Genomic DNA, 23,556 nt, shown 5'->3' on the forward strand with positions numbered 1-23,556 from the left:
AGATTTTAAAACAAGAGTACAAAACATTATATTCCCTACAATGGGGGTGGTTCTTGAAATACTTTACATTTTGACTGGTGGACATGGCTGTTGGAGGTCAATGACCTGAGCCTCAGAACATCACTACAGGGGTCTCTCAAGTCAGTACACTTGGCTCAACTATCTTCAGCTTATTTTTTTCCATCATTAGGTCATAAGTGGGTATGTACCTGAGAATTGCACAATGTTCAAATCCATTTACAACTCCTCAGTAAATGAACCAGTCCATAGCTGTATGCAGCAAGATTTAGACCTTAGGTTTTAGGTGGCATTGACCATCAACCAGAGAGAGACTAACCACCTGAAACAATGGTATTCAATGTATTACCATCGCTGAGCCCTAAACCATAAATATCATGTAGGGGTCACTACTGACCAGAATCTCAACCTCTTTGGTTACAAGAGCAGCTGACACTCCAGGGCCTCTTCATCATATACAATGCACAAGTCTGATGCATGATGGAATATTCTCCACTTGCAGGTCCAACAATTCTCAAGAAACTTACTACCATCCAGGACAAAATGGTCTGCTTGATTGGTACCATCTACCCTAAATATTCATTCTCTACACTACTGGCATGGTGGCAACAATATGTACCACCTACAAAATGCACTACAGCATGTGTATGGGAACACGGCCACCTCCAAATTTCACACCACCCTGACTCGCAAATATATCTACATTCCTTCTTTATTGCTTGCTCTTGATCCTAACAGTCTCTTCCCAACAATACTGTAGGACTTCCTTCAGAGGGTCTGCAGCAGTTCAAGAAGGCAGCTCAATACTAATTCTTCAAAGACTACTAGGACTGGGCAACAAATGCTGGCCTTATCAGCAATGCTTATTTAATTACTTTGCCCTGTTTTAGGTATTTGTTTTATGAGACAACAAATTGGCATCTTTAAAAGACACAGAAAGAAACATTGTAGGCCCAGTGAATTTTGAAGATCAAAACATACCTGTAATGAGAGATTCGTCTGCCATAGAGGAACCTTCCACTACTTTTCCATCAACAGGAAACTTGCCACCAGGAACAATCTTTATAATATCACCCCTTTGGACTAGATCCACAGCTACCTGCTCCTCACTGAAAGGATCAAAATAAAGGAGAATATTCATGTTTGTATATATCTGTTTGCAAAATGTTCAGAAAATTGCAGTTTCTGATATAAACTATGTAATCTTTCACTACTATTATCAAATGCAGATGTCTTGTAAATTAAAACAAATGGTTAATATAACATAATTTTACAGGTAAAACCTACTAAGAAATGTTTCCTAGACTCCAACAACTGAGGCATGTACAATTTATTGAATCTACATCAGATGAGAATATATTGAGAAACAGGTCAATGGCACCTTAAAAGTTATTCTCTGCATTTCTTCTTTGGGTCATACTATTAGATTTTAATGTTTACCATGAGCATAAAGGGTAGGGATTTGCTTATTGGAGTAAGAAAAATCCAGAAACACAATCACCGTGTATTAAATGCACTCCAGAAGTTTGATACAACAAAAGGCATTGTCCAGTGTTCATGGTCTGTAGCGAAATGCAAGATCCAAACTCTCCTATTGATCTAACCAATGCAACAGAAACCAGGTAGGTGTGTGTCAGACAAATTTTATATCCTGTCCAATATAATATCAGTGGGTAATAAGCTTTAAGATTGTTTTGTTGCTATTTGTGTGTGATATCATTCAAAGGTGTTGAGTTCAACACCCATTCCAAAGACTTGAGTGCAAATAATTAGGCTGGCACCGCAGCACATTAATGAGGGGATGGCTGCATTGTCAGAGGTGCCAATACATGCAATTGCCTCCATGTTTCCTTTGTTAACTATTTCCACCTTAAGCAAATCTTCCCTGATAAAACCTTGAGCAAGTGGTCCCAATGAATGATATGTACATAATAAGGAGCGATAGATTGGTCTTCTTCTCTGTTATCTTTCATTTCCTCCCCTTCCAGTTCAGTGGGAATGGTTAAAGAACAGAATGAGGAATTTGTCTGTCAAAACTATATATAAAAAAGTATTTTGCAGAAGCATCTCAGCAGAAGGGCTTAAAAACAGACATCTTTATTTCCCCAACTACTTTGGTCACAAGATCACAAGATCACAAGATAAGGGAGCAGAAGCAGGCCATTCGGCCCATCGAGTCTGCTCCAAGGAAAAGGGAAAAAGAAATGGGGTGGGAAAAAAAGAGAGAGAAAAAAAAACTATTCTAATCCCATTTGCCAGCCTTATCCCCATATCCCTTGATACCCTGACTATTTAGATATCTGTCTATCTCCTCCTTGAACACCCCCACTGATCTGGCCTCCACTGCTGTGCGTGGCAAGGAGTTCCACAATTTCACCACCCTCTGGGTAAAGAAACTTCTCCTCATCTCTGTCTTGAAACTGTACCCTCTAATTCTAAGATTGTGCCCTCTGGTCCTGGACACGCCCACCAAGGGAAACAGCCTAGCCACATCTACTCTATCCTTACCTGTCAACATTTTAAATGTCGCTACGAGGTCCCCTCTCATCCTTCTGTACTCCAGCGAGTACAGTCCAAGAGCCGACAAACGCTCATCATACTTAAGCCCTTTCATTCCTGGAATCATTCTCGTAAATCTCCTCTGAACCCTCTCCAACGTCAGCACATCCTTCCTAAGATGCGGGGCCCAAAACTGCGCACAGTATTCCAAATGAGGCCTCACTAGCGCCCCGTAGAGCCACATCAACACTTCCTTACTTTTATACACTATACCTCTCGAGATGAATGCCAACATAGCATTCGCTTTCTTAACCACCGATCCAACCTGGTGGTTAACTTTTAAGGTATCTTGTATAAGTACCCCCAAGTCCCTTTGTACTACCGCACTATCAATCTTCTCTCCTTCTAGATAATAATCTACCCGCTTATTTCTACTTCCAAAGTGTACAACTGCACATTTCTCAACATTGAATCTCATCTGCCATTTTCTTGCCCATTCTCCTAAACTGTCTAGGTCCCTCTGCATTCTTTCTATTTCCTCTATGCTCCCTACTCCTCCACTTATCTTGGTGTCATCCACAAACTTAGCCACACAACCATTTATTCCATCATCCAAATCATTGATGTACAAGGTAAAAAGGAGAGGCCCCAACACCGACCCTTGCGGCACACCACTAGTAACCGGTAACCAACCAGAACGAGATCCTTTTATTTCCACCCTTTGCTTCCTGCCAACCAGCCAATTCTCCACCCATTTTGCTACCCTGCCCATAATTCCATGACCTCTCATCTTATTAATCAGTCTCTTGTGAGGCACCTTATCAAAGGCCTTTTGAAAGTCTAAATACACAACATCTACCGCCTCTCCCTTATCCACCCTACCTGTGATTTCTTCAAAAAACTCCAATAGGTTGGTCAGACAGGACCTCCCCTTCACAAAACCATGTTGACTAGGTCCTATCTTGCCTTGCGCCTCTAGGTATTCGGTAACCTCCTCCTTGAGGATAGACTCCAATAATTTTCCCACCACTGACGTCAGACTAATAGGTCTGTAATTGCCTTTGTGCTGCCTCCCACCTTTCTTATATAACGGAACTACATTCGCTACCCTCCAGTCCTCCGGAACCATGCCAGAATCTATCGAGTCCTGAAAAATAACCGCCAACGCCTCCGCTATCTCCACAGCCACCTCCTTCAGAACCCGGGGATGCACCTCATCCGGTCCGGGAGACTTATCAGCCTTAAGCCCCTTTAGTTTTCCAAGCACCTTCTCCCTATTAATCTCAATTGAACTCAGCTCCAATTCGTGAGACTCCTGACTAATGGGCACATTGCTTATGTCCTCCACGGTGAAGACCGATGCAAAATATTCATTCAATTCCCTTGCCATCTCACTATCATCCATTATAATACCTCCTGCACCGTTATCAATTGGTCCTATGTCAACCCGTGTCTCTCTTTTATTCCTTATGTATTTAAAAAAACTCTTAGAATCCTTCCGAATGTTGTCCGCCAGCTTCCTTTCGTAACTCATCTTTGCTTTCCTAATGACCTTCTTAGTTTCTCTCTGCAGATTTTTAAAATCGTTCCAATCTTCTGTTTTCCCACTAATTTTTGCTACTTTGTACACCGCCCCTTTTGCTTTTATTTTATCCTTCACCTCCCTCGTTATCAAACAAAGCTTATGACTTTTCAAACAAAGCTTATGAAACAAACTATTATGCTCTTTAGCTAAGTCATATAATTTGTTTGGATTAAATCAGGCAATATTCTAGTATTCACATAGAATTTTCTGGAATAGCAGCATATGCTAACACCATTTAGTTGGTTCTTTATATAAAAAAAAGGTCCTAAAGACCTCAGGCTTGGTACAAAACTCATGGTCAACTGATTTCCTTCATGGATTTCCTTCAGTCAGCACCTCAAGGAATTGGAAAAATACCACCAATGTTGTATCCACAAAAGCCTCCAAATTTATTGGAAAGAGAGTGATGTGAGAGTCCTTGCCCAGGCCAACAATATCTAGCATTACAGCCACAGTTAGATTCAGTCAGCACTATTTGTAAGGCCACATCATTTGCATGCCCTATAGTGGATACCAAAACAGACATTTCATTCCAAGCTCCAAAATGGGAAGAGATTACTAGAAATAGAGAGGAAAGGATTCAAGGATGTGTGCAGAGTCTCCTGAAAAAAAATGCAACAACCCCACTGACTCTTGGGAATCCTTGGCTCATGACCACTAAAAATGGAGGAGGAGCATTTGAGATTGTACGGAGAACCTCAAGTTAATGCATTTGAAAGACACATAAATCCTGTGGGAATGGTATGATTTCACCAGCTCAAACTACCAAACAGCAGCAAATTTAAACACACTTGTTTCCTCACTTTTCCAGATTTGGTGAAAGGTCATCAAAATGAAATATCAACTCTATTTCTGCCTCCACAGATACAGTCTGATCTGCTTTGTATTTCAAGCATTTTTTGTTTATATTTCAGATTTCTAGCATCTGCAGTTTTTTTTTGTTTTTACATTACTGTAAAACATTCATATGCTTTGTATTGGCATAATTTATTCAGAATATACCTGGATATGCACATCTACAGTTCATTAAAGAAAAGATGCAAACTTCTGTTTTAAATTCCTTCTCCTACTACCAACCCATGTGGCTGATTCTATTTTTATTGTTTTCAGTTAATTAAATGCTTTAGGAACATTTTTATACTCCCTAGGCAATAGGAATAACAACTTCTATGTTTCACAAAATGTCATCCAAAGTTAATGGTGGAAATTGCAGCCAAGAATTATAATCACCTCAAGTATTTAGTTTCAAACTTCAAATTGCAGAATATATCTTTAAAAATATGCTTTTCTTTCATGCCCTAAACAAACTAGCCTGGTTTATTACTGTGGAAGGTATTGAGAACAGCCACTTCCCTATCTTGTAAATGGGTGTGGGGGAAATTGTATCATGGGTCAACATGTACCATTCTTGTGAAGTTTCCAGTCAGCCTCCCCAATGAAGTTGACATGGTCTAAGAGCAAATTGTCTATCCAGTGTACAAACAGACAATGTGAAGCCAGAGAGGAACACAAGTGTTAAAACAATGAAAACAAGACTATAACATACTAGATTATAGCATTTATCTAAATTAATGATATCACAGAGACATTGCAACAGTTGAATTTAAATTGACAATTTACCCCAGTATTGAGTTGCCTGGTCCCAGTGCCACCACTGTAGCCTCTGTAGCTTGAAGGGATAGCAGCTTAGACAATGCTTCTGAAGTTTTACTCTACAATAAAAACACCATTTGGAAACGTGATGTTATCATTAAGATAATTGTATCCATTTATAATTATCCTCTTGCCCCTCTCTTTCATTTTCAAATCCTTCCTGGTTTCCTTTTGACATCTCTCCAAGATATGCATTCCTTGCCTTTTGGTACCTACTTGGATCAATTACCAGGTATACCCAAGTTTGGCAATAAAACTGCACTGCCCAAGACTGCAAGAAACTGCACAAGAGTTGTGGGCACAGCTCAGCACATGCCAGAAACCAGCCTCTCCTCCATGGACTCTGTCTATACTTCTTGCTGCCTTGGTAAAGCAGCCAACATAATCAAAGATCCCACCCACCACGAACATTCTCTCTTCTTCCATCTCCCCCCTGAATTCCCAACTCGCCAGCTCGAGTGTGCAATGGCCACAATATAGCTAAATAGTACTGGTATGTGTTGTATGGTGGTGGGCTGGTAGGAGGCTATATTGCACTAATTTATCCCAGCATACTCTGTTAGTAATTAGGTTCCCAAAGTGGTGACCATCAGAATGAAACGACAGAAATAATGGCTTCATCTAATGCATCCACAGAGACTAGACCACCTCAGGTTTTTCCACTTGTCAGGAAGAATAAATTGATTGATGTGAAGTCAGGAGTTAGAATTCTGCTACTGGATTCATGCTTTTGAATTAAGGAGAGGAGGGGAAAAAAAAGTCAGCAAATGTTCATACAATTTAACTACCCGTGTTAGAACATAAATATTTCAAGAAATAAGAACATTCTGGTTTTGCTGGCTTCCACAATCCAAACCCTTACTAATATTTAGTGTCAAGGTCATCTACTGGAATAGCCATTCTGGTATGCTAAAGATCAAGTATTGACAACAATAAAACCCATAAGCATTATTGGCTTCAGAAGAGAGAAAAAAAATGAAACTTAAAATAACTACACAGTAAATCAAGTAAAGGTTCATTGTGGTTTACATATTGAATAACAAATAAATATTTTCAAATGGAAAATGAATTTACCCAGTAAATTATTTGAGTGAAGAATTACCTTTGCTACATGTTCCAGCCATCTCCCCAAGGCAATGAAGACAAACAGCATTGGTGGAGTATCAAAGAAAGTCACTGGACTTTGTTCTGTCTTTTCAACGATGGCCACAATCAGTATTATACAGGAGTACAGATATGCAACAGTAGTAGCCAGAACGATGAGCACATCCATATTGGCAGTTTTATGCTTAAGAGACTTGTAGGTTTGAACGTAGAAGTACCATCCTCCAATAAACTTCAAAAATATATTAATTAGAAGTCTATATCAATTAAATGTATGGAATAAAGAACAGGTAAAACTTCAATGAGTAATAATCTTCCTACAATTTTTTCCCCCAGTTGTTTATTAGAACTTCTATTAGCACTGAAATATAGATAATTTCCTACAGTTTATTTTTAAATGTAAAATACTCTCACATGAATATTCAAGAAAAAAGCTGATCCAATATCTGAAATATTTATTCAAAGCGAATACTTGTTTTCTAGACAGACACCTTTTTAGATACTATTTAATTGAAGGTTTTAATAAGTTTTAAAGCGCCCCAATATTAGATTAAATAATTTTAATTATCATAAAATGTCATACATTGCAAATTTAAGTTACTGACATAAGGATTTCTGGTACACAAACCAATTAAAAAAGACCTAGACACAAGAGTAAAATTTATTAACAGATTATTGTGGTCACCAAGTAAATCATACATATTATAAGACATGATGATTTGTAAGTTTTGATTTGTTAATTATTGGGAATGTGAGTCTCTTGATAGTCACTATATTGTTGTGTAAATAACTTCTGGACCATCTTGTTTTTTTTCTGGGTCCAGGAAATACTCCACTTCTTGAGGCACAATTTTGGCAAGTAGAAATACATAAGGACTATATAATTCAAAAACAATTCAAAGTGCATTTCACTTTTTCCTGTTGTTCCTAAACTTAAATTTTATAGCCATAGTCAACCTATGGACCTTGGGACAATTCTTACCATGATTTGCCAAATCCTATAGTTAAACAAAATACCATTCCATTAATTTTAAGTATAGTAATAAGGTAGACAGTTCATTCATCTTCCGATCTAAGATACTTCCATTTACTTCTACCTTTCTCTTTCAGCCTTCCTACCATATTTTGAGCTATGCTGCTGCATCATAATGTGTCCTCAATTGAATTCCATAGACCATTGGCTTCATTGTAATCTCTAATTTAGCTTATGAAATACAAGTTGCATTCCATTGGAGACATTTATATGATAAAGCACAGAGTTATTTTTCTGTTAAAAATGTAAACAAATAATTTAACACAAATAATACTCAAGGTATGATAAGAATAATACAGTAAAACTCCAATGATCCTCCATCTGATTACAGTATTTGGAAATCTCATTGGTTCACCATTTGGCTCACCAGGTGATATTTTCTATGCTCCCCTTCCAGCTCACTGAAGCCCTGGTTACTATGCTCCCTTTCAACTTACCAGAGCCCCAATGCCCCTCCTCCCATTCAACTCACTGGAACCCTGATACCTGTGATCACTTTCAACTCAGCAGGTCCTGGTTTCCAGTGTTTCCTACCAACTTATTGGGACACTGTTTCCCTTACTCGTTTTAAACTCAGCAAAGCCTTCATTACCTTGGTCCCTTTAATCTGACCAATGCCCATTTCCCATCATCTGCTCCACCTATCACATACCAGCATCTATCCCACCTCACCTTGTACTGCCAAATGCCAGCATTCTTTGCTTTTTCCTATCATTTCTGATGTGAAACCTTGACTTACTTCTCTTGCCTCCATGAATACTGATTGATCCGGTGAGTTCTTCCAATGTCCTGCTTTTTGTCCCATTTCCTATGCTCCCTTTAAACTCACCAGGATGCTGTTTACTGCTCTGCTTTCCCTTTAAACTTACTTGTTTCACTGGAAAATTTATTCTAATCTAAAAAAGAAGTGAATTAGAAGTGTGTTGGAGTATTAATGAGAATAGCATCCAATAGCCTGGAAAATCTGACGTGTCCGGCACTACTAAAGTCCCAAGCATGCCAAATTATTGAAGTCTTACTGTATTTAAGACAAGTTTCTAGTAAATGGATTTGATAGCCTGCTAGGTAACAACTTAAAAAAAACAGATCTTGATAATATTTGCTGAAAAATAAATTAAAAATTCCCATTTATATCATGTTTTATGCAGCTTTGAGTTATGCCAAAGCACTTTTTAAAGAGTATTTGAAGTACTTTGTAAGCATAGTGACCGTTGGAATATAGGAAACACAACAGTTAATTTGCACAGAGCCAAGTTTCCATAAACAGCAATACGATAACAACATGTTTATGTAATGTTAATTCAGGGATAAAAATTGATCAAGGTAATGGGATAATATCTCTACCCTTCTTCAAAATAGTACCAAGGAACCTCTTATCTCCATCTAGATTTGTTCTCAGTTTAATATCTGATCCCAAAGATGGCACCACTGACAGTGCAACATTCCATCAGTACTGCATTGGACTGCCAGCCTAGATAATTGTGCAAAAGTCTCTGAAGCAACAATCTTATGATTCAGAGGCAACACTGCTATCAAGAGCCCTGACCAATACTGGAATGTTTCAAGCTTAAGTGCAGAGGAGTATAGAACATGAATTGGCCTTGTGTTGTTCACATCACAGTAAAATATTCTTTATAATATAGCTGGTCACAAACAAATAACATAAAATGTTTTGTGAACTAGTATTTTAGCAATTGAAAAGTTGATTGAAAATTTGGAAGGATTTAATTTAATTGATTACAGCACATCTTTATAAATAAAGATTATTTCAATGAGGCTGTGGTAATCATACATAAACTTGATTACACATACAGTATTACAGCCTGATGTTAGTTTGTCCTTGCAAAGCCACCTGGTGAATATGCAATTTTAGCAATGACATCTGAAGAAAAATAAAAGGAAACTGGAAACATTCCACCAGAAAAGCAGAAATCAAGTCAATCAAGTCATCTTATCATATTCCCTTCATTTTTTACTGAAAGAGCTATGGAGCAGTGTAGCCAGAATTCAAAATAAGGTACCCAAGTAGAGGTTGCTAAGAGAAAAGCTTATGTTACTAAATTTAATTAAAAGGCTTATTTTAAACAACTGAGTTCCAGCCCTACACTAAAGTATGAGAAGACAGATTCAATTTGACTGTACTATGCCCAATACTTAAGCAGGATTATTTGACTAGTGCTGTTTTGTAGATAAACTTTGTCAATTTCTACTCACCTGAACAGGAGTACACAGAACAAAGAAAACCAAATTAAGAATAGATAAACCCGGAATAATATTTTGTTCAAGAGCCATGGAGTCACTGTAGTTGTTGTCCATTACCATTACGTATATCATTAAACCAAAGACAGGGATGCCAAAAACAAGACTAAACAAAAAGGACTTCCTCCACCTAAAATTTACATGAAAACAAAAATATAATTATCACTTAGGGCAAAATAAAGTTTTCCATTTCTTTTAGGAAATTTGTAAACAGGCTTACTGTTTTATCTCCTCTTTATGGTCCAGATTATGTACTGCTGAATGTCTTTTGACGACAGAAGCACTGTAGCCAAGTCCCTATAATGGAAATAAAGTTCAGCTAATAAGATAAAATGAAGTGTAATCAAGGGCAGTGAACTGAGCTGATTTACTTAAACATCTTCACTGAGAGATAAAATATATCAGACCTGTGATAGGAATAATGTACATGATCAGGTTCCTCCATCTTTGTTGTTTTAGAAAGCCATAAATAAACAAGGTGCTGAGAAACCAAATAAAATTTAAGGTGGGATAGATTAACAATAGTAATAATGATAAAATAATTAAATGAGAATAAGAGCAAATCAGAGGCTGAATACAACAAAAGTAGGTGATATATTTAGGAAATGAAATGTCAAATGGTACATTGTTATACATGAATAAAAAGAGAATTGCTAAAAGACCTGAGGAGAGGGTTGTTAATTTGATGATTAAACAAAAACCTCTGGAGTTTTAGACTCCTCATTAAAGGAAGAGTACTGTTATCTTGGCTGCAGTGCAGTGAGGGATCAATGGATTAATTCTAGGATGAGGAAGATGTCCTTTGAGGAAAGATGGAGCAGATTTGACCTACGTGCTCTGGAGTTTAGAAGAATGAGTGGTGACCTCGATGACATAGGGGATAGGTTCCTAGGGGACTTGATAGGGTAGATCCAAAGAGGATGTTTCCCCGATGGGAGACTCCAGAAATAGGAGGCATTGTCTCAGGATAAGGAGACAGCCACAAGACTAAGAGGTGAGAGAGTTTATTTTCTAATTGCAAGTCTTTGGAATTCTCCAGTGAATTGGGGACATTGGATTATTAGGTACATTCAGCACTGAGATAGATGAATTTTTGTACTACAGTGGAGCCAAGAGTTACAGAAAGTATAGTTGAGGCAAAAAAAAACCATACCAGCCATAATTTTATTGAATGGAAAAGCAGGCTCGAGGAACTAGATGGCCTACTCTTCTTTCCTTTGTTCTTAAATGCCAAAGGTAATTCATAAGAGTCAACAGATTTGTCTTTATTAATGTGAAGGAAAGCAGTGTGGAAGTGAAGCCTGAGGTGGAGAGAGTAAAATGAGTGCAATGATGATGGAAGAAAGAAACATTTTAAAAGGAAGATAAAATAGTGGGTATTGGAGATGTGAAAGAAAGAACACAAAGTAAAAAAGTGAAAGTGGGTATATGAGAGAAGGAGTTAAAGCACCAGGCTTAAAAGGGCACCCTTGTAGTCAGAAGAGATGGACTTAACAAAGCAATCACATAAGATACTTTTGTTCTCCCCTGCACAGGGAACACAAACTGAGCAATGAATATGATGTATTAGATTGGGGAGAGTACACCCAAATTACTCGTAAGGAAGGAATGTTTAGGATCTGGATACTGATGTGGGAGAAGATAAATGTAGATATTGGACCTGCCTTAATTAAAGAAAAGAAAGACTTGCATTTGTGTTGCATTTTTCACTACGCTAGGACATCTGATACTATACATCCAAGAAATGCAGCAGACAATCTGTGTCAATTAAAGTCTCAAAATCAGATATGCAATATCAGTCAGTCACAGAATTTGTTTTTGTGCAATTGGTTGAAGGATTATCATTCACCAGGGAAGTGTCCCTTCCTTTCTGGAACCTTTCCTATCCACTTGAAGACAATCTTGGCTTCAGTTTAATGTTTGTAGAAAATGGAGAAAGCAAATACAGATGCTAAGGGAGGAAGGAGAGATCAAGTGGACCTTTATCATTGTAAAGATAAAAGAGATAAGAACTGAACTGTACTGAGTTTGGCTTCATTGCAGCTCAATGCACTGGCACAGTAAGAGCCAAATAAAGCTGAATTACACTATGAGCTTTACAAATTGAAAAAGGTAATTGATGTTGATAATAATAAACATTAAAGGCAGAATTGGATGTACCTCAATTATTCTGATGACATCACGTGGTCCCAGTAATTCTGGATCCAGTTTAATATGGGCTTTTTTGGTAGCAAAATTCACTGACACATGCAAAATCCCATCAACTCTTTTTAACTTGGATTCAATATTGTGAACACAAGAAGTGCATCTCATTCCTGTAACCTAAAAGGTACAAGTTATTTTGCAAAAGCAAAGAGCACCTTTGTATGAAAAAGACATTGCTGATGTTGTTTATTAATCATTCATCACTTAATACAACAGGAAAATAAAGAGAAAGTCAATAAGATAATCTGTCAATGGGCTGCAAATTATGCTGAACAATGAATTTACAACTATCTGTCAACTTTAAGGAAATCTATAAGAAAGAAAGCACCAATGTTGTGGTCTCATTTAGACAGCACATGCACTGGTTTATTTGAGACGCTGAGATGCTGGAATCTAGATGAAAAACACTAATGATGCTGGAATGAAGCATTCGGAAGGGGTAAGGTTGGAGTGGGTGAGGGGAGCAGAAAAATCAAGACGGCTGATGTCGCACAGACAGTTGGCTATGAATTGGAGGGAGTGGAGAGCAGAGTGTTCAGAAGGGGTAAGGCTGGTTTATTTACTCTGCAGTTCTATTCAGAGACTAACCCAGACCAAGTCCCATTTATGCTAAGGTTTGTCAATGGTGTTTCATCCCTGATCTTTTTTGCATCTCACCCAGAAGGCCCATAATGCTACACTGAGCCACTCAGTAAGCCATCATAAGCAATAATGAAGAAAACACCTTATTATGAATTATAAATGCCTTAAAAGACATCTTCTTGCATAATAGCATCATTGTACTAACCCATCAACCATCATGTTTCATGAGAACACAAGAAAATAGAGGCAGGTATAGACCACTTGGCCCTCAAGTCTGCCCCACCATTCAATATGATAATGGCTGATCTGCCCCGGGCTTCATCTCCACTTTGATACCAATTCCCCATAGCTCTCAGTTCCCCGGTCTTTCAAAATTTTCTCTACTTCCTCTATATCCTCTGGGGTGGTCACAGATGGTGATTAGGAGGCATACAGGAGTGAGATAGGTCAGCTGGTTGAGTGGTGTCAAAACAACAACCTTGAGTGCAATGTCAATGTCAATCAAATGAAGGAACTGATTATGGACTTTAGGAAGGGGAAGTCAGGCCAACAAGCACCAGTCCTCATTGAAGGGTCTACAGAGGAGAGGGAGAGCAGCTGCAAATTCCTGGGTGTCAATATCTCAGAGGATCTATCCTGGGCTCAGCACATAAATGCAACCATGAATATGACACACCAGACTCTCTACTTTCTTAGGAGATTCAGCATGTCATCAAAGATTCTGACAAACCTCTACAGATGTAAAGCATTCTGATTGGTTGCATTATGGCCTAGTATGGAAACTCCAATACACAGGAATGCAAGAGTCTACAGAGAGCAGTGCACTCAGCCATTTCCATCATGGGTACAGCTCTCCCCACCATCAAGGACATCTACAAGATGTGATATCTCAGGAAGGCAACATCCATCACTAAGGACCCCCATCACCCGGGCCATACCCTCTTCCCGTTGCTGCCATCAAGTAGGAGGTACAGGAGCAAGAAGGACTACATCTCAAGGTTCAACAACAGCTTCTTCCCCATTGCTATCAGATCCTTGAATTGACCTGAAAAACCCTAATACTACCTCAGACTATATTTCCCTCAACCTGCACTAATGTCGCTGTGCATAATTTTGTCTATTTTGTCATGTAAGTTATGTAAATGTATGTTGATTTATGTTTGTCATGTTTGTAAATATATTATGTTCCTGCTGCAAAAAGCTAATTTTCATGGAATTTATACCCTGTGTATGTTTGCCCATGACAATAAACTTGAACTTGGGGTAGAGAACTCCAGGTGTTCATCACTCTCTGGAAAAGTCATCTCCCAATCAGGTAATGATGGCCCCACGTTCAAGATTCTCCCACTAGTAGAAACAATTCAACATCTATCCTGTCATGCCCCCTATGGATCATACATATTTCAATAAGATCATCCCTTCTAAATTCCAATCAATATAGATCTAATTTCTTTAGCCGCTTGTGATAGGACAACCATCTCATTCAGGAATTAGCCTAATGAATCTATTTTGGACTGCCTCCAATGCCAGTATACCCTTTCTTAAAAAAGGAGACCAAAATATGCTATTTGCCTTCTTAATCATTTTTTGCACTTGCCTGCTAACTTATTGTGATTCCTGCAGAAGAGTACCTAGATTCCTCTGTACTTTGCTCATCTGCAATCTTTCTCCATTTAGTTAATAGTTATGGAGTCATTGAGTTGTACAGCAGGCTATTTGGCCCACCATGTCCATGTTGACCTTTTCTCCCCATCTATACTAATCCCATTTGCCCACATTAGATCCGTATCCTTCTATGCCTTGCCAATTTAAGTGCCTGGCTAAATTCTCTTAAACATAATGATTGTATCTGATTCTACCCCCTCCTCTGGCAAGAAGTTCCAGATATCATCAACATAAGAGATTCTGCAAATGCTGGAATCTGGAGCAACACACACAAAATGGTGGAGGAACTCAGCATGTCAGGCAGCATCTATGGAGGGAAATAAACAGTAGACTTTTCGGGTTGAGACCCTTCATCAAGACTGGAAAGGAAGAGGGCAGAAGCCAGAATAAAGAGGAGGGGGAAGACTTTTCGGGTTGAGACCCTTCATCAAGACTGGAAAGGAAGAGGGCAGAAGCCAGAATAAAGAGGAGGGGGAAGAGCACAAGTTGGCAGGTGATAGGCAAGTCCAGGTGAGAGGGGGAAGACAGGGAGTGAAAGGGAGTGATGCAAGAAGCTGAGAGGTGATAGGTGGAAGAGGCAAAGGGCTGAAGGAGGAGGAATCTGGTAGGAGTGGACAGTAGACCATGGAATAATGGGAAGGAGGTGGGGAATAGGAGGGAGGTAGTGGGCAGGTCATGAGGGTGGGGGAGGGGAAAGAGAAGGGGTAAGGGGGCCACAAGAATGCAGGAAAACAAATAAAAAGGGGAAGAAGAGGAAAAAGGGGTGGTGGAAGAAACAGAGGGGAGGGGTTACCAGAAGTTAGAGAAATTGATGTTGAGGCCATCAGGTTGGAGACTACCAAGGTGGAATACGAGGTGTTGCTCCTCCAACCTGCATCTGGGCTCATTGTAGCAGTAGAGGAGGCTGTGGATAGACATGACAGTATGGCAATGGGAAGTGGATTTAAATTTTTGGTCAAAGCCCTTCATCAGGACCGGAAAGGAAGAGGATTTGATCGAGACCCTTCATCAGCACTGGAAAGGAAGAGGAATATCAGCACTCTCTGGGTAAAAGGATTTCCCCTCAAATCCCTTTTAAAACTCCTCCTCCTCATCTTAAAGCTGTGCCCTCTTGTTTTTGATGGGTTGCCATGGGCAGCCTTCAGATTCCGCTAAATGAAGTGTATAACACCATATTCTCCCACATTACTCTCTATTAGCCAAGTTTTCAACCACTCATTCAACCTATTTATATCCAGTCCCAACATGCCCTCCCACTTATTTTCATTTCATCAGCAAACCTGGAGTTTCAGTAATAAAAACAGATTGACTTTTGTCACTTGTACAAGACAGACATAATCCTGGGCCTCTTGACTAACTATACCAATAGTTTTTACATCCAAGAGGAAAACTGTTGGTCTATTCCTGATTTTTTTTAAATATATACTTTGTCATGGGATGTGGCAAGGCCAGTATTGTCATCTGATCAGCCTCGCTTCCTAGGCCATTTCAGAGGGCAGTTAAGACGGCAGATCAGGTAAAGATTCCCTGAAAGACATTAATGACCTGTTGGGTTTTTACAGTAGCTTGGTAGTTTTATGGTCACTTTACTGATTGTACTGTGTTTACTGCCCTCAGTTTATTTAATTATTTAACCCCAGCTGCTGTGGCAGAATTAGAACACATGTCTCTGGACAATAGTCTGAGCCTCTGGATTAGACCCCCTGGAAACTCATCCCACAGGAAGTTGAAATAATAATTTTAAAAAATGCTATTGGACGCAGTACCAATAGTCACTTTATAGAAAATGAAATATACTTACATTAAGTTCCAAGTTTCCAACTGATGATGTGCCTTCTATCACATTAGCACCAAAACCTAAAGTTTTGATAAATTCTGCAATGGCAGTAGGTTGAATGATGTCTGGGTTATATTTTACTTCTGCTTTTCCTGCCATCAGTGCTACCAGAACAGAATGTATACCTAAAAGACACCCACTACGTTTAAAATGTTATTTCACATTTAGTAGAAAACAGCTAGAAACTTTAAAAAAATCAAAGCAAAAAGAACTGATAAGCTGTTTTTAAATCATATAAAAATGCATGGGAACTGAAAAAGCTCACAAAATGTGCAATATAAGACAAACAATTCTTCCTCACATTGATGTCATGATAGAGTGATGTAGGGTAAATGAAGATGGATCAAGCACACTACTCTGAGGAATCCCGCAGAAATCGCGAGGCTCAAATGACTGCCATCCAACAAATACACCGTCCTTAACCAGTTGGCCAATTTCCCCTCGAGCTGCATTGAGTTAATTGACTACAACTCAGTAAAATAGTGTCAAAACCTAGTGCTCTCACTTTAACCTTGGAAGTTCAGCTCCTTGTCCACGTTTGGACCAAGGCTGTAATGAAATCTTATGAACTTGTTAAACGCAAAATGAACAGATTATTAGTAAGTACTTGAAAACACTCTCAATTACATGTAGCTTCACTTTAAAAATCATTACAACAGATCAAAAGGATGCCAATTGGCCAGATTGAATTTGTCCCGCTTCTTGTGATAGGACACATGATTATTTTCTCACTGACAAAGTTTAGCTTTTTCTGTAGCATTAAACTTCAGCTTAACAAACAGGATGGGTAAGTGTTCATCGTCTTTACTGAAACCACAATGCACAATCATGTCTTGATACTGTATGATTTGGAGAGTCATCAGAAGGCCAAGACTGATTATCCACCTGGCAATTTAGGCTGACAATGGTTGCAGACATTTTGACCGTATCTTTGCCCTGACGTGTTGAGCTCTCCGATGATTAAGGATGGGAATGCTCATGGATCCTTCTCCTCCTGTTAACTGTTTAATTATCTTCCACCCTACACATTGTAAAAATATTAAACAGATTAGATCTCATCCCATTGTTCTGAGGTTGCACATAATCCTGAGTTATTGTTTCACCATGTTATGCCTCATTTGGAAGTAAACCTGATTCTGCTCATACCATACTCCTCAATGAACTGAGTGCTGTAATGGCTTGATGCAATATAGTAAGGAAAATACCAGACATGGAGTTTTCAGATTGCAGTGATGATACAATTCTGGCCAAAGCTCCTCAAAAATCTTAGTTTGGGCTGCCAGATTTGTTCTGTATCTAATTCCACTCGGCTCAGTGGTAGTGCCACACAATACAACAGTATCCACAAGAATGTAAATGGGACTTTATTTCCATAATGATTTGCACTGGTCACTCCCACCAACAGCATCATGAACTGAAACATCTGTGGTAATGTATGAAGATGTGTTCTAGAAGGTTATTTCCCTCATATTGTTTCACTCACCATCTCCCCTGCTAGGTATTTGTTCTTGGCATGGCAGGACTACCCAAAGGTGGCGAAAGAAGAGTCTGGGGTGCTGGCTGGAAGGGATGATTTTGAGCGTTTTGTTAGGCTGTTGCTTTACTCATCTGTGGAACAAATTACTCAATTTTGTTCATGTATACAGAAGTTAAGGAAGAACAGTTTGCAGTCATCTAGATTGGGTCAGGTTGTGTGAGAATTCAATAGGTGGGCAATACTAGGACATCCATTAGATTTAATTAATAAATTTTATTGTAGTTGTTTATTATAACTAACTTGCTAGGCCAACTTAGAAGGCAGTTAACACTTACCGTGGGTTTAGAGTTGCAGACTGGATAAGGATGACATGATTTCCTTTCCTACAACAATCTAGCAGTGTTATGATGGCACAAGAGACTGCAGATGCTAGAATCTGGAGCAACAAACAGTCTAGTGGAGGAACTCAGTGGGTCAAGCAGCATTTGTGTAGGAGAAAGGAGCTGTTGATATTTTAGGGTCGAAACAGTGCATCAGGACTGAGAATGGAGGGAAGATAGTATAAAGAAGAGAAGGATAGTGGTAAGACAGGGGTCAGTAGATAATTGATAACCAAGGAGGGGTGAAGGATGACAGGTAGATAGAGCCAGGTAGGGGAGGGGAAGGGGTGGAGTTGGGAGATAGAGGCAGGTAGATGATAGGTTGAAGCAAACCAAAAGAAAAGGCAGATGGAGCTAGGTGGAGGGGAGAGTGAAGGTGGAGACAGCTAATGGAAACAGTTTTTTTCTGTCTGCCTCCACCTATCATCCACCTGCCTCTGACTCCCAATTCCATCCCTTTTACACATTTCATACATACTCATTTTTGGCATGTAGTTTCTATCCAGCTCACAATTAGTCCTCTATAACTTGAATCTCTAATATCTGATTCCATGTGATTGAAATAGATCTTGAATTTGTGCGGCAGCATAAGGCAATTGATAGCAAATCAGCAGTTACTTTCATGTCTCGATTCTTATTTTTATCGACTCCAGAAGAGAGGTGCAGGTTCACTACTATCATCTCACTCTGCCGAACAGGATTCCTACCCCTACTTGGACTGCAGTTTCTTCCTCATTTTCCCCATGCATGTAGCAATGCAGAAGGAGATCCAAGATTTCATTTCTCTAACTTCTGTAGTTTCCAAGGCTGCTCCATAGAGCTAGTGGAGGCATATGAGGCAATAGTAAATACCACGAGTCTTCTCTTCTTCCATTTGTGTCCAAAATGGCACAAAGCCAAAAAAAATTGGTGTTTTTCTTGAAGCGTGATTATTTCCAAGTATTGCATTAATAATAAGGGTGACAGTCATGGGGCTCATTATCATAATGAAGTAAAACTGACTGGAAATTCTGTTCTCTGTACATGCAGAATAAACAATGAAATCTAGAAGTTGCTATCAGAGATGGTACTGGAGACGAAGAGTTGAGTGTTGTTGGGATGGTTTCTTACAGCAGCATGTTCCAGAACCAACCAGAGAGCAGCTTATACTAGATCTGGTATTGTGCGATGAAATAGGATGAATTAAGACCTCATCCTGAAGGCACCCATAGGTCATAGTGATCAAAATATGACTGAATTTATATTCAGTTTGAAGGAAGAATAAATGGGTCCAAGACTAGTATTTCAGATTTAAATAAAGGCAATTATGAGGGTATGGAAGTGGAGCTAATGAAGTGAACTTGTAATTCTGTGAAGGGATTGGTCAGTCAAAATGCAGTGGCAGACATTTTAGAATATGCAGGTTAGATAATTTCCAGTGAGAAAGAGAAACCCAAAGGGAGAACCCACCATTCATGATTCATGGTTAAATAAATATAAGTTTAAAATGGTATCTCCAACTAAAATGAAAAAAAGCATAATTGAAGTTAGATGGGTGGCAGGTCAAAAATGGACAGTATTTAAAAAAAAAGAATTTCTAAAAGATTAATAAAGGAAAAAAGAGCACAAAATAAAGGTAGTCAGAAATATAAAAACACATGGCAAGAATGTTTATAGATATACAAGAAAGAAAAAATAACGTTAGAGTGTTGGTTCTGCAGATAGGCTTGGGAGTTAATTTGGAAAACAAGGGGAGAGCAGATGAATTAAACAGACATTTTGCAAGAGTCATTACTGTAGAGGATACATATCAGGAATTGTTTGAAATCAGAAAACAGAAGGGATAGAGGATCTTGGGAAAATTATCATCATTTAGCAAATTGTTGTAGCTGCAGCCCAACAAGTCCCTGGGTCCTGATGGACTTCATCCTAAAAGTAGTTAATGGGATAATTGAGCTTTAATTTTAATTTTCCAAAATGCCCTAGATTCGGACAAGATTCCATTAGATTGTAAAGTAGGAGACTCAGTTTCTTTATTCACAAATATTGCTGAAAACTTGAATTCAATTAGCTTAATATCTGTCATAAGAAAAAAACAGAAGAAGCTATTATTAAATAGGAGAAACAAGAGAGACTCCAGATGCTGGAAATCTGGAGCAACGAACACACAATGCTGGAGGATCTCAGCAGGTCAGGTAACATCTATGGGACGTTTTCGGCTGAGACTTTTCATCAGGAAAGCTATTATTAAAGATGCTATTACAGGGCATTTAGAAAAGTTCAAAGTAATGAGGTAAGTCATCACATTTCACCAATCTATTGTTCTCTGAAGAACTAACATTTGTTGTGGATGAAGTGGAACTGGTGCATGTACCACACCTAGAATTTCAGAAAGCATTTATGTAGATGCCACATCAAAGGTCATTGCAAAAGAAAGGCTCATGGTATAGGATGCCACATAGTGGCATGGACAGAAGATTCACTGGGAAACAGAGTAGGCATAAATGAGCCTTATTTTGGTTGGAAAGATGTTACAAATGGGATGCCACTGGGATCAGTGCTAGGGTCTCAACTTTCTACACTTTATGTAAATTACTTAGATGAAGACACCAAAATTATGGTTACCAAATTTGCTGATGACATACAGATGGGTAACAAAACAATTTGTGAAAAGGTCATAAGGAAGCTACAAAAGGAAATAGATTGGATAAGTGATTGGCCAAAGATATGGCAAGTGTGAGAAAATGCATATTTTGGCAAGAAAAATAAAAAATGCATGTTATTGGTAAGAGATTGTAGATATATGAGAAGCAGAGGTACTTTGGTGTTCCAGTGCATGATTTGCAAATGATTAGGGTGCAGGTACTGAAAGCAATTAGGAGGGCTAACAGAATGTTATCATTTATTGCTAGGGAAATTGAATGTAAAAGTATTAAGATTAGGCCTCAGTTATATAGGGCACTGGTGAAACAACATCTGGAATATTTGTACTGCATTGGTCTCCTTATTTAAAGGAGAATATTAGTGCATTTGAAGCAGTTCAAAGAAGATTTATTAGACTTAAACTTGGAATGATTGGGTTGTCTTGTGAGAAAAGGTTTGAGTTATAGAGTCACAGAGAGACTGCACGAACCATCAACCACTCATTTACACAAATCTTAAACTAATCTTCCTACAGACTCATCAATTACCCCCAGATTCTACCACTCACCTACACACAAGGGACAATTTACATTGACTGATTAACCTAAAAAACCACAAGTCTTTGGAATGTGGCATGCAGGTTCCCAGGACAGCAGCATGCAACACCAGGAAAGGCAAGGGTTATTGCCAGGTTCCCAGCATCACCATGCTGTCAGTAACATATCTCTCTACATATAATGCTATAAGGATATTTTTTAGCACTGATTCAATTAGCACCTTTGTTTCTGGGAATGCATTCCAAGTTCTATACAAGATGCCAGTGTACACCTATTGATCAGTTACCCTCTGATCCAGAAGTGAGAGTGTCATCAACTGCACTTTATTGGAAGCACAAAGTACAGTGCAGAAGGTGCAACTTAAATTTTGTGATTATTTTTAAAAAATCTAGGCTATTATTCTTTTCAACTACAAAACTGACATACATCACTAAATTATTGGCCAGTTAAATTCATTGCTTACCTTCTTCTTTTTGAAGATTTCTTTCAATATTGGCAACACAAGAAGCACAAGTCATACCAGTAATCTGTAGGAAACATTTTCCTGTTGCCACATGCTCTTCATTGTTTTGCTTATTGGATCTGGTCTTGGATGGTAGAAATTCAAGGACATAATCATTGGATGGCAAAGTTTGATTCTTCCTTTCAGTAGACTGTTCATTTTTTGTTGGATTGGAATGACTCGAAGACTCTGTTAAAATAATGAAATTAATCATGCCATCAGTATCCATAGTCTGGGAGGAATAAATATCTATGATCAGTGACATTACTTTTTCCAAAAGCCTTTTATGGAAAGAAACAATTTACACAAATTTGGAGGAACAAAGCAAATATAGCAATATGGAGTTTCATCTCTGCTTCCTGGTAGGAGCAGACTACTTGAATAGTTGAAAGGATGAGTATTTACAATAGCTCAGATTCAAATATTCCACACAGTTCCAACAAATACCACTGGTTTTGGCAATGGAATAGGCATTCTGCAGACTCGCAGGAAAGCCTTGTCCATGAATGCTAATGAGGATCTTACACATCGAAAGAAATGGGGCAGGTCAGCCCAGTTGGGAGGATGAAATGGGCCTCCTGTTAAATAAAACTGACAAGCAGGGGAGTTGTTCATGTTTCACAGGAAAATCATTACTATCTTCTCCTGAACTTTCCTCCTTTCCCTCCCAAAATTCCCAACATTCTTGGCATTTACGTGGAAATAAATGGACAGGGAGATACAGTATAAGCTGCTACAGCTGTTGCCTCACAGTTCCAGTGACCCAGGTTCAATCCAAACCTCTGATGCTATTTGTAGTTTGCACTGTCTCTCTGTGACTATGCAGGTTTCCTCCAGGTGCTACAGTTTCCTCCCACATTCCAAACACATGTGGATTGATAGGTTAATTAGCCACTGTAAATTGCCCGTTGTGTGTGAGTGCATGGTAGAATAAGTGGGGAGTTGATAGGAATACAGGGAGATCAAATGGGATTAGTGTAAATAGTGTCAGCACTGACTCACTGGCCTAAAGAGCCTGTTTCTATGAAGAGGACCTTCTGCTCCTCAAATACCAGTAACTGCTCTGTGCCCTTTCCCAGTTCCAAGTGAGGTTTGGGAGTTAAAATACCTCAGGTTCAAACATTAAGCTAGTGAAATGCATTTTATATTTGTCCTGCTCATCATTTGTATTAAGCTCTATTGAGATCTGCCTCATTTTAAGATGGGCTCTTTTATACCTCCATCCCATTTATTTACAGAAACACATCATAAATATAGCTTAAAACTTTGCTTTCAAAAAATGTATTTCATTAACATTGTCCAATGTGAAAATACTTAAAATATTATTAAGCAGAAAATCAAAGTTTAGTTACCCTACCATGTACAGAGGCAATAGATCCCATTGCATCTGTGGCACTTCTCAATTTCTCCGAGTTTGTAAGTGTTGGATTGAAGTTAATGGTTCCCTGCCCTTTGAATGGTGATATTTTGTTCAACTGTGCATCTTTTCTTTGAAAGGTCTCGCTCTTAGATGGAACACAATTACATATTATTCCTCCAACGCTAATGACCACAGCATTGGTTGTATTACACAAGTGT

The 23,556-nt window shown here is 38.7% G+C and overlaps 1 protein-coding gene across 1 annotated transcript in view; it reads right to left on the reverse strand.

The window, feature by feature from the left end:
* Nucleotides 1-23,556, reverse strand: part of LOC127576137 (copper-transporting ATPase 2-like) — a 64,030-nt gene that overhangs the window by 26,597 nt on the left and 13,877 nt on the right. Inside the window, exons 2-10 of the mRNA XM_052026525.1 lie at nt 23,336-23,545; nt 21,940-22,167; nt 16,405-16,565; nt 12,312-12,473; nt 10,372-10,448; nt 10,107-10,281; nt 6,858-7,091; nt 5,723-5,814; nt 1,000-1,127 (exon numbers count right to left, since the gene is read on the reverse strand). Of these exons, the coding sequence (XP_051882485.1) occupies nt 1,000-1,127; nt 5,723-5,814; nt 6,858-7,091; nt 10,107-10,281; nt 10,372-10,448; nt 12,312-12,473; nt 16,405-16,565; nt 21,940-22,167; nt 23,336-23,545 (1,467 nt within the window). The remainder of the gene's footprint in view (nt 1-999; nt 1,128-5,722; nt 5,815-6,857; nt 7,092-10,106; nt 10,282-10,371; nt 10,449-12,311; nt 12,474-16,404; nt 16,566-21,939; nt 22,168-23,335; nt 23,546-23,556) is intronic.

This window comes from Pristis pectinata, chromosome 11 (assembly GCF_009764475.1).
Source record: "Pristis pectinata isolate sPriPec2 chromosome 11, sPriPec2.1.pri, whole genome shotgun sequence".
Lineage (NCBI taxonomy): Eukaryota > Metazoa > Chordata > Chondrichthyes > Rhinopristiformes > Pristidae > Pristis > Pristis pectinata.